The sequence below is a fragment of the Lycium ferocissimum genome, chromosome 10, assembly GCF_029784015.1.
Source record: "Lycium ferocissimum isolate CSIRO_LF1 chromosome 10, AGI_CSIRO_Lferr_CH_V1, whole genome shotgun sequence".
Taxonomy (NCBI): domain Eukaryota; kingdom Viridiplantae; phylum Streptophyta; class Magnoliopsida; order Solanales; family Solanaceae; genus Lycium; species Lycium ferocissimum.
This window is the reverse complement of record NC_081351.1, coordinates 37,785,516-37,799,549: the sequence shown is the minus strand read 5'-3', so window position 1 is coordinate 37,799,549 and position 14,034 is coordinate 37,785,516. Positions and strand designations below refer to the sequence as shown.

General features: G+C 35.2%; 1 protein-coding gene and 1 pseudogene across 1 annotated transcript; both read right to left on the bottom strand.

Annotated features, from left to right (window-relative positions):
* Positions 1–6,126: 6,126 nt before the first annotated feature.
* On the bottom strand, positions 6,127–7,812 carry LOC132033744 (MDIS1-interacting receptor like kinase 2-like; annotated as a pseudogene).
* A 348-nt stretch (positions 7,813–8,160) lies between these two features.
* LOC132034869 (MDIS1-interacting receptor like kinase 2-like) lies at positions 8,161–13,021 on the bottom strand. The gene is made up of 2 exons (XM_059425211.1): positions 12,688–13,021; positions 8,161–8,975 (listed from the first exon to the last, which is right to left on the bottom strand). The coding sequence occupies exons 1-2, from the start codon at positions 13,019–13,021 to the stop codon at positions 8,161–8,163; spliced, it is 1,149 nt and encodes a 382-aa protein (XP_059281194.1).
* Between the last annotated feature and the right edge of the window lie 1,013 nt (positions 13,022–14,034).

The following is a 14,034-nucleotide window of genomic DNA, read 5'->3' as shown; positions in this document are numbered from 1 at the left end:
TTTCAAGAGGAATATTTGTAACATCCTAAGTTTATTATTGGCATTTAAATAATCTTGCTCTTGTAGTAAACACTTTTTATTATTTTTTTTGAGTTTAAAATTTTAGTTTTTGTTTGGGAAAAAATAAAATAAAAATTAGACTTGTCATATTTTATTTGATCTTGGACCCATTTGATAAAAAGGAGGTACCACCTTCTACCTAAAAGAAAAAAACTATTTTGTTTCACTCTCACTCTCTACTTGTTCTTCTTCTTCTCCTAAATCCCCCAGTAGAGACTTCAATCCACATAAACTATTCTCTAAATATCATCAAGATCTTTCTAGTTTTCATGCTTTGAATATATTTTGGAAGGTTGCCACCAAGAATCAAATAGGTTAAGCCTTGTTTTGATAATCCTAGGTTTTGGGTTTGTGAAGAAGCTCAATCAATCTTGTGGTAAACTTGTTATTCCACATTTTATTGGGTGAAATATTCAAGTTTTTGTTAGAGATTTTGAAACCTTGAAGTAAGACAATTTAATCCCGTTTTTGGAGCTGGCAACAGTTGGTATTTTGACCATAACTTTTTATTTATAAGTTGAAATTTGGTGATTCAAAATGCTGTGAAAAGATAAGAAAATTACCCACAAATTTCGTGTTTTGCGAAAATTCTAATTCATCTGTTTACTATGTCAAAAATGGGCTGCAACGCAAAGACATAGCTACTGTCCAGAAATTTTTCTACTTAAAATTTTGCAAATAATGGTGACCCATTTAGCCCCGTTTTTGTTCGTCATGGTTTAGCTTCTATCTCGTTTAAATCTAGACCTTAAGTGAGTATTTCATTGTGTATTTAAGGTACAAGAGGCTCTTGTAAAAGCTAAGGAAGTTGATATAATTGCTTGATCGTTGCTTTGGGGATTGTAACTTCTTGGTGTTTTTCTTTGAGCTTTAGAGGCACTAAAGCTCCAAGGTTTGCACATATTCTTGAATTTCACATTTTATTTAGTTGAAGTATTTTGAATATCTTAAGCTTGGGTAAAACTTGTCTTTACTTTAATTTGCTATCTTATTTGGTTGTTACTAGTTAAATTCTTATTTTGCTATATTTAATTGATTATGAATACTTTGAGTCATTTGGCAACTTTGAATATCATTTGGTATCATGTGGAATGCTTTGTAAGACAAACTAACTGGCCCACATATATGGATTGCTTGAGCATTATCGCATTCTCGTTGGGACTTTAACCTTCTTGTGATAGTGACTCGTCACTTATATTAGCATGCCTCTTGAGATTATTCGGATCTTGTCCCATTTTGACTTTGGATTCACATTTCAACTTAATTATGGATCTTGGTCCATCTTAAGTATGAATGGGGAAGCCACTTTCAACATGGTTCTTGGTTGTCTTGATTATTGGGTGACGATCCTACTTGATTTGGGACTCCAGTCCTTCTTGTTATTCGATTATGCTTTGATGTGATTGCATGATGTATTTGTTGGGAGAAATTAACCAAATGGTGAACTTTCTTGGATTTACTTTGGAAAGCTTCTTGATATTTGAGATTTTGAATATTGATATCTTGAACTATTTTAATATTTGATATTTTATTTTCTTGAAAGGATTGTACCTTCATTTAGTTCTTGATGGTGATTTTGACAAGCTTATTCCTAGAATTTATTCTTGTACTCCTTACATTATATTTTTATATTAAGTGTTAGTTAAGTTTATGTGCCACTAAGCTTTATGCATAGCGATAGTTTGTTACTATCGTAGGTGATGTTCCGAAAGAGACTTGAGGATAGCCATTTGAAGTATACTCTTTGGATGCTTAGATGAAGATAACATTTGCATGAGCGCGTTCATTTTGTATACTTTTGGGGACTTGTACGCGATCCATGTGATACACTTAGATATGCACTTTGGAATGAAATTTGGGTCATGATGCTAATATTTTGTAACTTGGTTTTGATGAATAACTTGATTATTTTGGGAGTGTCCATGCCCAAGTCTTGTAATATATTAAATTCAATACTTGTGTTGAACTTGAAAACTTAACTAGTTTGTATTTGAGATTGGGAGTTTAATTTCATGCTTGGTATGAGCCTTGGATGTTGTCTCATGAAAAATATTTCTCTACTACATGTTTGATGAATTCTAAAGTGTTGATTTAACTCAAAATAGGTGTTGTCCATTTTTATGATTGGATATTTCTATTTTGTTTTAGGAGGTTTCTTTTAGATCCTACTATGTTGAGATGTCGTATTTGGAAACTTGTTCACATGGGCCTATTTCCGCTACCACATGATAAAGTCATTGTTTTAAATTTGTTTGTTCTACATTTTGTGGTACGCTCAAATACATATGTATTTATTATTTTGTTCTATTCGTGAACATGTTGTCAAATATATTTTATCCTTAAATTTAGTTATTAGTCTATTTTGAAAAGAAAAAAAAAATAGTTTCGGGATGATTATTGAAATTAGTTAGTATGGAATAATTCGTTAAGTAGCATCCTCCCTAGGGGGTTGCTACCATATTAGTGTCAATAGTTATGGCCATCACGGAGCAACCAAAGCGTCCAAACGGGAATATACAAAAATAAAATAAAATAAAATAAAATAAACATTGTTTATAGAGAAGTCTTAGGTAGTGTATGGTCATTGGTCACATTGCCTATTACAAAACTATAAGCTCATAACAATATTATCTACCTTAACTAAATTGATCATTTTTACAAGTTCAAATGATGTTCAATCATTTTGAATACAAATATTATGCTATAGTAATAACTTTGATTTCATGCACTTTACATGATTTTGCATTTTTTAGTGTTTATCTGTAGTTTTTTTTTTTTTTTTATATATAAATTGTGCCTTCGTATTAATAATTGACTAAACCATTACGCGATATATTAACGTGTAACGCACGTTCATAGGAACTAGTATATTTAAAAATGTATATGAAGTGACCATGAGCACCCATATTTAATTTTAATCATTCTAAAACTTATACCAAAATCAGTAAAACACCCACTACTTACAAATTCTAGATCCACCACTGGAACTGGATGTGGACTTATCTTATACTATATGATTTTTTTATGCCTCTTAAGGTGATTAGTGTTGAGGATCGAAAAAAAGGGCGTCGTGCGGAAACCTTAAATGACGATAAATTAGACGATACAAAAAACTGTAATAAAATATGCAAAATATATTATATTGTTTGGCCAATTGGCATACATATTGAAAAACTAATATAAAAAAACATATAAACTATTGAGAGAATAATCTCCCCCCTAAACAACGCTCTTTAGAGGATACATTGTGGATGCTATTGTGTTCTAGTTGTGGGAAGGATGTCTTCAATTTATAGAAGTACAAAACTTTTCCTCCAAGACAAGGAATAGTCAAATATGGAAGAGAATTATATTTTTCTTTCAGAAAAAATAAAACAATTATGGTTATACTTTGACTTTCCTTCAAAAGAAAAGTAAAGCTCAAATATGGTAAAAAAATCAGGGCAAAACTTTAAGGATTACCAACATCTTATATTATTGTACGTTGTACAAAAATTTTCCTGATCTGCTTTTGTATGATGCTTTTGTCTTTTTGCTCAAACCTTTGATGTATAAGATTGTAAAAGATGGCAAAATCTCTAGCTTATCTTAGTCAAAATTTCTTCAGAAGGCCACTCCCCGCTTGTGTCTAGAGCAAAGTTACTCGGACTCTTCGAAAGTGTTGCCGCACTCGTGTCGGATCCTCCAAAAATACACTACTTTTTAAGGATCCGACACGCCCTGATGACATTTTGGGAGAGTCCGAGTAACTTAGGTCTAGAGTTAAGCTGCATCATGGAATCATTTTGTCTTCAATTGCTAAAGAATGCTTCATCCAGATAAATTCACTTATTTCACACAATTCTTCTATCATACCAATTTTCTTGGTAAAAAGCTCTTTCGTAGGTTTTAAGAGAGTCTAGTTCCACAAGAGCATTATCACGAGCCTTCACTTAATAAAGACGCCATGTAAGATCCACTTTATCAGCAACGCAAGGAGAAAGCAACCTAATGAGTAGCTCCAAACTCAATCCCTCATCTTGCATATAGATATGGTTGACATTTAATCATTATCAGGGGACATAGATTATGCTAGCAGCCGTTGAATCCTACCAGTGCTAAATTTGAATTAGATACTTCTTCGGCTTCTCTTCGCTGAGATTAAATAAAAGCAAGAAAAGGATATGTCTGTGACCTACATGACAAAGCACTCTCCTAGTTGTATTATTTGTATTCATTGATGTTCAATAGGTTGAACATAATTGATCTTTCTTATGATTTCATGCTCAGCTTGTGTCAAGTACTTCTTTTCGGATCACGAAATTCAACTTATATCAAGATTCTTTTAAAATGTTCTTTTGTCTGATATCCATTTTGAGTACTAACTTCCTTTCTCTGTTTTTCCTAAAAGAAAAGAGGATGTTACTATCCATCCTTTACCCAAAAAAATCCTCTAATACATTCCTTTATCCATTTAATAAAGTGCATAGTGACTTTTCAACTATGATAATACTCCCAATATGCCGTCAAAGGAGGAAAATATTTGGATCAGTAACATCCAACAAACAGCTATACAGTATAGTTTATTCCAGCACTAATTTTTTAAAAAAGTTCCAGCACTTATAACACTGGCAGAAGTAAATTAGAAGTGATTCTTGGTCAAGATTTTTCGGTGCAAGCTTTTAGAACAAAGTTAGGATTTATTCTCTTTTCCATGTTATTCTGCATCAACTAACTGTGACAGTTTCTTTTCTGCAACTAATAGGTACTTCACTACTTTAGTTTGATCAATTTTAAGAAGATGTTATATCAATATGATGGATAAAAATTATTAGAAAGTTGGATTGCAGATCTAAATGGATGGATATGGATACTGAGGACTCATATAGCTGACCTCAACTAACTTGATATTTAGGTATAATGATTGTATTTGCTGATAGCGAATCAACTTGTTTTGAAACATAGTAAGGTGGCTTAGTTTAGACTATCTTGAATTAGACACTATCAGCAACTTACTAATAGGTCATCTTTCTTACAGTTTGAAATTTGATATTTTAAATCCAAAGAAAGATAATATAGTTAATTAATAGGGAATTAACAACTACATTTTAGTTTACAATATATTCTTTAATGTGGTTAATTATGAAGAGACGCGTTTAGATTTAAGGGCATGTTTATTACAACAAACATGGTTTTATTGGTTGATGAAAAAGGCAGTCATAAAAACAGAAAAGAACATACACATACAAGAAATCAAACACTGTATTCCTATATCTTGCTCAATTGTTCTAATTACCTTACTCAGCAAAAAGAGGAATCTATGCATACATGTTTAGTAAATGTTTAGTTTGATATGTAATCCTCTCTATTTTCATCTTTAAAATATCGTTTGTTTGACATCCATTGCAGTGTCACAAATTATAGAAGTTTTCACGGTTCAAGATTTTTCACGAGTTAAAAAACATGCAAAGCTGTGGCAATAACATCTGCAGTACTTAGTAGGCGTTTGGACATGCGATTTGAAACCATGGTTTCAAATCATGAGATGAAATCAGCGTTTGGACATGCATTTCATCTCATGGTTTCAAACCATGGTTTGAAATCCCAAATCATCCAGAAAGGCATGATTTCAAAATGTTTTAAATATAAAACTTGACCTATAAGTTTATATTTTGTTAAAAAAAGACCCATAAGTTGGTACATATTTTTAACAATTACTCCCACCAATCATTTACCAACCTTTATTTATATCCACCATGTGGGAGGATTATATTAAAGAGTAGTTACATTACCATTCATGTTAAATTTTCTTTTTTATTGAACTAAAGTTTGATCAATTGATGTTATATTTTTTTAGAAAGGTCTTCTAGTAGCGTATTAATTTTGTTATGAACTATAACTTGCTCATTTGGTAAGATTGTATAAGAATTGAGAATATTTTGATAGTTTTCACAACTTGTGGGGTTTTTATGTCTATAAGAAAAAATACAACTTAAGAAATCCAAATTGCATGTCCAAACATGGTTTCAAATCATGGTTTTATCTCATGATTTCAAACCATGGTTTCACACCATGTCCAAATGGCTCCTTAGCGAGCATGCAACTTGCTTTTATTACTTACTGGTACAAGGAAATTAAACAATTACCTTCTACAGTATGCTGTAATTTGTATATAATCTAGTACAAACGCTCTGAATCTTTCAGATATAAAGTAATAATCTATATAAGCAACCATACAATACAGAAAAGGCTAGTCCCAAAGAATACTTTGCTGTGAAAGTTCTGACAACAAACTTGTCAATTCACAACCACTTGGTGCCAAGCATAATCTTTTCCATACAAGGACACCTTACATCTCGGAAGCTCACCTTCATTGAATTTGATGAACTGGTGGATCCATTGATAACATATGAGAGATGAAGTGCATCGTTGGCCTTGATTTTGGATTTTCAAGCAAACACGAGCTTGCTAGCTTGATGATGAAAACCATAAGCTCTTTTACTTCATCTTCAGAGTGTGGAAGGCGTTCATCTAGCAAATCGCTAAGCTGCACATCTCTTGCGGATGAATTTGCTAGAAGAGTAAGGTATTCCCCAAGATGCTTTCCTTTGATTACCTCCAATGCTAATACTCCAAAGCTGTAGACGTCACACATTTCCGTAACCTTCATTGTATAGGCAAGCTCTAAACAATACAGATTCCAAAAAAGTATAACAATTTAAACTTGCAAATGAGATAGAAACAATATAGAGTGTGCAGATATAGTTCATGAACTAAAAAAAGGATAAGAAGTTAGAATTTACCTGGTGCTACATAGCCATATGTGCCTGCGAGTGCAGTACAATTGGATGAGTGTGGCTTGAGAATCTTAGCTATGCCAAAATCTGAAACACGAGCTTCAAACTCAGAATCAAGCAAAACATTACTGCTTGATATGTCTCGATGAACAATCGGGGTTGAGCAATCGTGGTGCATGTAAGATAAAGCATAAGCAACGCCTTTGATGATATTCACCCTTATAAGCCAATCCATTTCCTGGACTCCACTTCATTTCTCAAAATACTAGACAAACTTCCCCTCTCCACGCACTCATAAACCAAGAACGAGTGTCGTGCATTCGAACAAAAGCCGTAGAGTCTCACAGTGTTTCGATGCTTAATCCCTGTCAATGCCCTTACCTCATTCATGAAGCTTTTGCGATGCTTAATCTCAAATGAAGAATGAAGTTGCTTCACAGCTACATTCCCCAATGATGGAAGATTTACCTTGTAAATGCTTCCGAACCCTCCTTGCCCAATGCAAAATGTTGCATCAAACTCCTCTGTGGCTTTTAAGATATCCCAGTATAATGAACTTCCATGTACCGTGGATATCGAAAGCAAACCATCATCTTTGTCAATGGAATCCTTTCTTTCAATATCTCTAACTCTGTTTCTTTTGTCACGGCTAAAGAGAACACCAATGAAAGCACATAGAAGTACTAGTGCTCCCAGAATAGGAAGTACTGTGATGAGGATGAGTTTACGGCCCTTCGTCGTTGAGTGCTTCTTCACCATTGGAGATGGCATTTCGCATGGCAAGAATCCTGTTAAATTGCCACACAGACCTTTATTACCTTCCAATGAGGCACTCATGAAAGCTTTATTATTTGGTATTGGACCTTCCAACTCATTGTATGACAAGACAACATCCTGCAAACCAGTCAAACTTTCAAATTCTTTAGGAATGCAACCAGAGAGGCTGTTGTGGGAAAGACTCAAGTTTGCCAAATCCAAAGAAATTGGTTAGCTGAGCAGGTATTTCTCCGTCAAGAAGATTATGGCTCACATCAAGTACACTAAGATGAGTTATCCTCCCTATCTCCTTTAGAATTTTCTAGCTAAACTTGTTGTTGCTCAAGTTCAAGAGAAACATGTTCATGTAATCTCCTGTAAATGTTGGGATCGATCCATTCAATCTATTATCTGACAGATCAAGGGACTCTAACTTTGTCAGTGACCCAAGTTCTACAGGAATATTGCCAGAAATGTGGTTGTTTTGTACAGAAAGTTTACCTAAAGAGGTCAATTTTCCGAATTCCCTAGGAATCTGTCCAACCAAATTATTTGACGAAAGATCAAGTCATTCAAGCCTGTTAACTTTTCCAATCTCTGGTGGTATGCTACCACTAATGTTATTTCTAGCCACCTGCAGATTAGTCAAATTCTTACATTTTCCCCAGTTGCTACTAAGTTCACCATGGAAATCATTGTCGCTCAAATTAATGAACTGAAGCTCCGGATAGATACCAAAAGCTTCAGATAAGTTCCCAGTGAAGTTGTTGTTATCAAAACGAACCCTTTTTAAACTCGAGCACTTGCTAAAGCTTCTTGGTATTGGCCCTGTCAGCTTGTTACTATTCACCTTGAAGCTCTCAAGTTTCCCACCTTGGCAAAGATGCTCCGGTAAATGGCCTGAAAACTGATTTTCATCCATTTCCATCACAACTAAGTTATCCAAATATGCAAGTTCTTTTGGAAGAGAACCAAAAAGTTTGTTCTCACGGAGATACAAAACTTGCAAGTTTTTCAAATTGCCAAAGGAAGCAGGAATTGGACCAGGAAGTTGATTACTGGATAATTGCAGATCACTCAGATTTTTCAAATTCCCTAACTCACTAGGAATGGGGCCAGAAAGTTGGTTGGTATAAAGGTGCAAGAGTTTGAGCTCAGTTAATTCACCAATTGTTTTGGGAATTGGACCAGAGAGATTGTTTGTCTGGAAGCTTAAATTCTCAAGTGACTTCATCTTCCCTATTTCAGCAGGAATGGGACCAGACAATTCATTGGAGAAAGCATAGAACAATTTTGCATTGACTAAGTTACCTATTTCTGTATAATATAACCTGTGGTTAGTCCCAAGATAAGCTTCAACAAGATTGACAAGTTTCCCTATTTCTGCAGGAATGGAGCCAGAAAGATTATTATCATAAAGAGACAAATAAGACAAATTGTTCAAATTCCCCAATGAAGCAGGAATAAGGCCATCAAGAAAGTTACTATTCAGAACTATCTTAGTTAAGGACCTTAAATGACCTATTTCTTCAGGAATGGAACCATTTAATTGGTTGTCAAAGATGTGGAGGGTCTCAAGCTTTGTGTTATATCCCGTATTTTGGTACATTGGGATAATCCGAGTTAGTCATGAAAAGTTAAGGACAAAATTGTTCCGGGATACGAGATTGAGAATTTTGACCTTCGATTTTGTGTTAAGGCATGAGTTGCTTATGATTTTATTGGTATGGAGTATTAATGGTAAATTGGGAATAAGGAATTTTGGGTTAAAAGAGAATTATGGGAAGTTAGACGTTTCATGAAAAATTAAGGGCTAGAAGTGAAATTTTGGAAACTTATTAATTCATGAAAATGGCCATATGTGGCCATGTGTGTGTGTGGGCCATGGGCCATGTGTATGAATTATATATGGAGAGAAAGATGATTAATTAAATCATCTTCATCATATTTTAGCTCCTAGAAAGTTCAAGAAAGTCAAGAACTTTGAGAGCAACAAAGAACCATTCGGCCATCAAAAAAAAAAAAAAAAAAAAAAAAGAAGATCATGAATAGTGATCAAAAAATATTTTCTTCTAGTTTCTCTACTAATTGGAAGGTCCTAAACAACATGGAGTTGTTGTTGAAGCAAGCAAAGTGTTTGTTCTCAAGTTTTTATCCTAGCCGTAACTGGAGGAGATCGAGATAAAAAAGGAAGGTTCAATCTTATTTTACATGTGTTATAGATGATATGTGCATGTTGTAATACGTAGAGGATGAAAATCATGAAAGTAGGGAGTTGTTGTCAGGGCTGCGAGTGGGGTTGTTTGTATGTATGAATGAATTGAATTTACTTGTATGTTAGTTGTTGTTGTTATGGATTATGTGATGTAGAAAGGAATGAAATTCATGAAAGTTTGAATATCGAGGCTTGGTACGTGTATGTGACATTATGTAGGAGTGAAGGACTAATTTTATTTAGTATGTTTTTGTTGTTGTTGTTGTGAATTCTATGATGAAAATGAAGTTTTAATGATCCAAGTTGAAGTTATAATCGTGCGGGTTGAATCGAAGTTAACGCGGTTTAATATGGTTTCACGAATTTATGAAACGGTTGAACGTATGTATCGGTGACATAGTTTATGAATTCGGAAGAAAGAAACATATTGTGTTGCCCTTGCCAAGTTTGGAAGGTTTCGGTGAAGTACTATACGGTTTGGATTGTTTGGAATAATTTGGCGATTGTTTGAAACGTTTTAATCGTGATTAAAACGATCTCGGATTACTATGTGAATGTATGAGCGTTGATGTTGGTTTGAAAGTACGTAGTTGATTTGAATGAAAATGGAATATTGTCGAATTGTATGGAAAAGAATTATTAATGTTAGAATGCGTTTTTGAATTCGTTATTAAGGTTGTTTATATGGTCGTTGGTAATATCAGTCAGTTGAATTTCGGTTGTTGAACTTATAGTAAATGCCCAAATTTCTCGAAATAAAGTAATGGCTTGATTGATTCTTAAGCTGCTTTGGTGGCTAATGTTTGGTACTTAATGACCTTATTGTAGATTTTGAAAAGCGCTCAAGACTTGAGTTTGGATTAGCCTAGAAGCAACGAGGTAAGGTGCTTATCCTTCTTTTCTTTTCGTATGTCCTAGACGCAAGTAAGTTATGATATGTTACGAGCTTCGGGGTAATTCTATTCTTAAAGTCCTAGCATGTTTACGATGCTTAATCGCTTTGATGTTGGCATCCTTATATGGTTAAGCTATGGTTTATATGTCTTTGTATGATCGAGTTTCAAATGTCGACAAAAAGTTTTGTTTTCAAAAGAGCTTTGTAACTACGAACGTCCGTAACTTTCACGTATTTAACCGATGGCTTTGATATGTTCGCAAATGATCCTATAACGTATGATGACTTTAATTTTCATAGGCGGGCCCGGATTGGGTTGACGCTCATCCGTGGGTCCCGCGACTTTCCTTTGTATAATGCTGACGACTTTTTGAAAGAACTTAATACGACTACCTTTTCGACCCCCGAGTATGACTACTTATTGATCCGTTGAGTTTGGAATGAGGATTTTTATGCATGTGATTTTGATACGTGACTACGATTTCTGAAGTTCGGTTTGATATGTTCCCGAGTAATATTCGGAGGAAAACCTGATTTGACTACTGTCTTGGTTTTGAAATAACAGTTCGCTTTGATTATTCCATTGAATCTGTAAGGCCATAATGATGTGTGTGCATATGATCCTGATACGTACTTACGATTGTCTAAAAGTTCTATTTGATATCTTCCCGAGTGACGTTCGGGGAAACTTGATCGACTATTATCTTGGCTTTAAAAAGAGAGTGTGTTTTGATCACTCCATCGAGTCTTAAAGATGATTTATGTGCATATGGTTTCTCACTACTCGCTCGCGTACGTTCAATGCATTTTTTCACCGAGTCCCCGAGCCTATGTATTCATGCACAGACTATCGCATTGTTCGACCGAGTCCCCACTGTAGGGGCCGGTCCCGTATATATATATATTTACGTACGTGATGATATTGTGACGGGCGTCGGTGACGGGTATATGATTGATTTATCCACCGAGTCCCTGAAAAGGGCCAGCACGTTTATTCACCGAGTCCCTCACTGTAGGCCGGCACCAGTATATACATGTATATATGATGACAGACGTATATACTTACACGATGATATGATTTATTATTACCCAGTCCCTCAGGGAGGCCGGGCACGGTATATATAAATGTATACGCATATGATGATTTTACTTACCGAGTCCCCTCACTGTAGTGTCGGTACTTCGTACGTACGTACGTATGACTATATGACGATACGTACGATGATTATATGACCTTATCCACCGAGTCCCCATTGGAGGGCCGGCACGATGTACGTACATTATGATTCGATGATATGATACGGGACACGCATGATATATGACGAGTGTGCCTTTTGGTTTTTCTCGATTACCACATTGTCATAATTCGACCCCCACCCGTATTACTAATATGTTCATTGTATACTTACAAGCTTACACACTCGCACATATTCGCACCGACCTCCTCGTTGTGGGGGTCGCGTAAGCCATGCCGGGCAGTATATGGTTGCATTTAGCAGTAAGGATGTTCCGCCGAGGGCGCCCCTTTTTCCCCCGGGGGCCGCCAGTGGGAGGTTTAATGTTAGATTTTCCGGAGGGTTGAGACTTGCGTCCCGGGTGCGGTGAAGAGAGCGCATTTTTGTAAGCGGCTATGTGCCATGTATCATTAGCTTTTTTTTGGTTTTTGGGAATTACGTTTTTTACCCAAAAAAGTTTTATTGGGACCAAAACAAAAGGATGTTTGTTTTCAAAAAAAAAAAAATTCATTATGTAATCGGACATGTTTTTATGGGGCCCGACGATTATGAGTATAATCGAAAGTTTCCGCCGTTCGCTTCCCCCAAGGTGCTCCATCACGCCCGGAAATTAAGGGTGACACTTTTGTTAAATAGCGGTGTCCAGGCGGGATTGTGTCCCGAAATCTTATCATGGACAAGTCAAGATAGACAAGACGTGCGAGCTTACCTATTTCAAAGTGGACGTGGCAGCAGAGAGTTTATCTATACTAAGATCAACATATTCAAGAAAAGGGAGAGATGAAAATGGAAAATCATAGAGTGTGCCATTAACATTAGACTTTGTAATATTCACCCTGTTTACCCAACCATTATCGCATATAATTCCATACCAATCCCTGTATGCATCGTAAGTTTCGTCGCTCCAAGGTGTGAAGACATTCTCATGCGAATGACTTAGTGTCCAAGAAGCCAATAAGGAATTATTTTGGCATTCGAAAGTTGCTTTCATTTGAGAGCAAATGCGCTTGCTCAATGGAAGCAAAAGAAACTGTGAAGAGATATAAGAGTAAAAACGCAAGAAAATAAAATATTCGGGAACCATCTTGATGGCTAAAGTATTTCAATTGATTGTTTTGTGATTAACTTGTGCAGGGTAGAGGTTTAATTTATATTGTAATGAATCATCACTAAGTCTTGCTGAGCCAATAGCATTTATTTCTCACCTTGTGAAATACGGGTAAAAAGGACTTCGAGTCAATGAGTCAATATCTCACCAGCCATGTAAGTAATTACCAAAGAAGAAAAGTATTTGGCAAATACATTTCAATGGGCCAAGCTTTAAATTTGTGGAAATGTTGGCAGATTTTCTCCAGAACCATTCAAAGTCATTTGCATTGACAAACTAATAGAGTTCTATTATCTTCGCGGGCCATACGGGGTAGAATTATTGCAAGTTTTGCTCAGATGGTCAAGAATAAAAGTCACACACTCAGACCATACTGATCACTTGCACTGCAGATCTGCATACTTTGATCGTAGAACGTTTTCTAATTTCTTAAAATTAAGTTTTCCAAAATAAATTTCAGCAATTGAAATAATTCATAAAGTTTAACAGTTGTATTTAACTTTCACAGACCTACAAATCAAATTCATTTAACTGCACTCAGGGGGAATATATTTTTTCTTTTGAAGTTGAAAATAAAAAAGGAACCTTATATTGTAGTGATTGTTTTTTCTGACTGTATATAGTTGTCTGCTTCTGCTGATCTTCTTGTTAAACTTTTCCGGCAATTTTTAATATATTTATGTGCTTTCAAGTTTTAGCAACATGTATTGATTGACAATGTTAAATGTTATCTGTTGCAAAAGTCCAGATATGATTAGTACTTACATCTTAATTTAGACCAACATTTTAATGGAACATATGAACCAGCTAAAATTCATTTGATCTTGAAAGCACATTAAGCCTTTCTCCATGCTGCTGTATTCTAGTACTAGATATTATTTGCTTAAGGAATGTGAGTTGTTGATTGTTTCGCTTCCCTGGTAGTGGAGTTCAATGGTGACACTTTCGGTCTCAAGTGCAACACGGACAGGAAACTATTCCCTCTTTTC

Excerpts from the sequence above, each read along its gene's own strand:
- LOC132034869 (XM_059425211.1), bottom strand. The coding sequence starts at position 13,021 with ATGGTTCCCGAATATTTTATTTTCTTGCGTTTTTACTCTTATATCTCT. Across the intron at positions 8,976-12,687 it reads TCTTGAATATGTTGATCTTA|AAATAGGGAAACTTGTCAAT; the intron begins GTATAGATAAAC and ends CCATTCCTGCAG.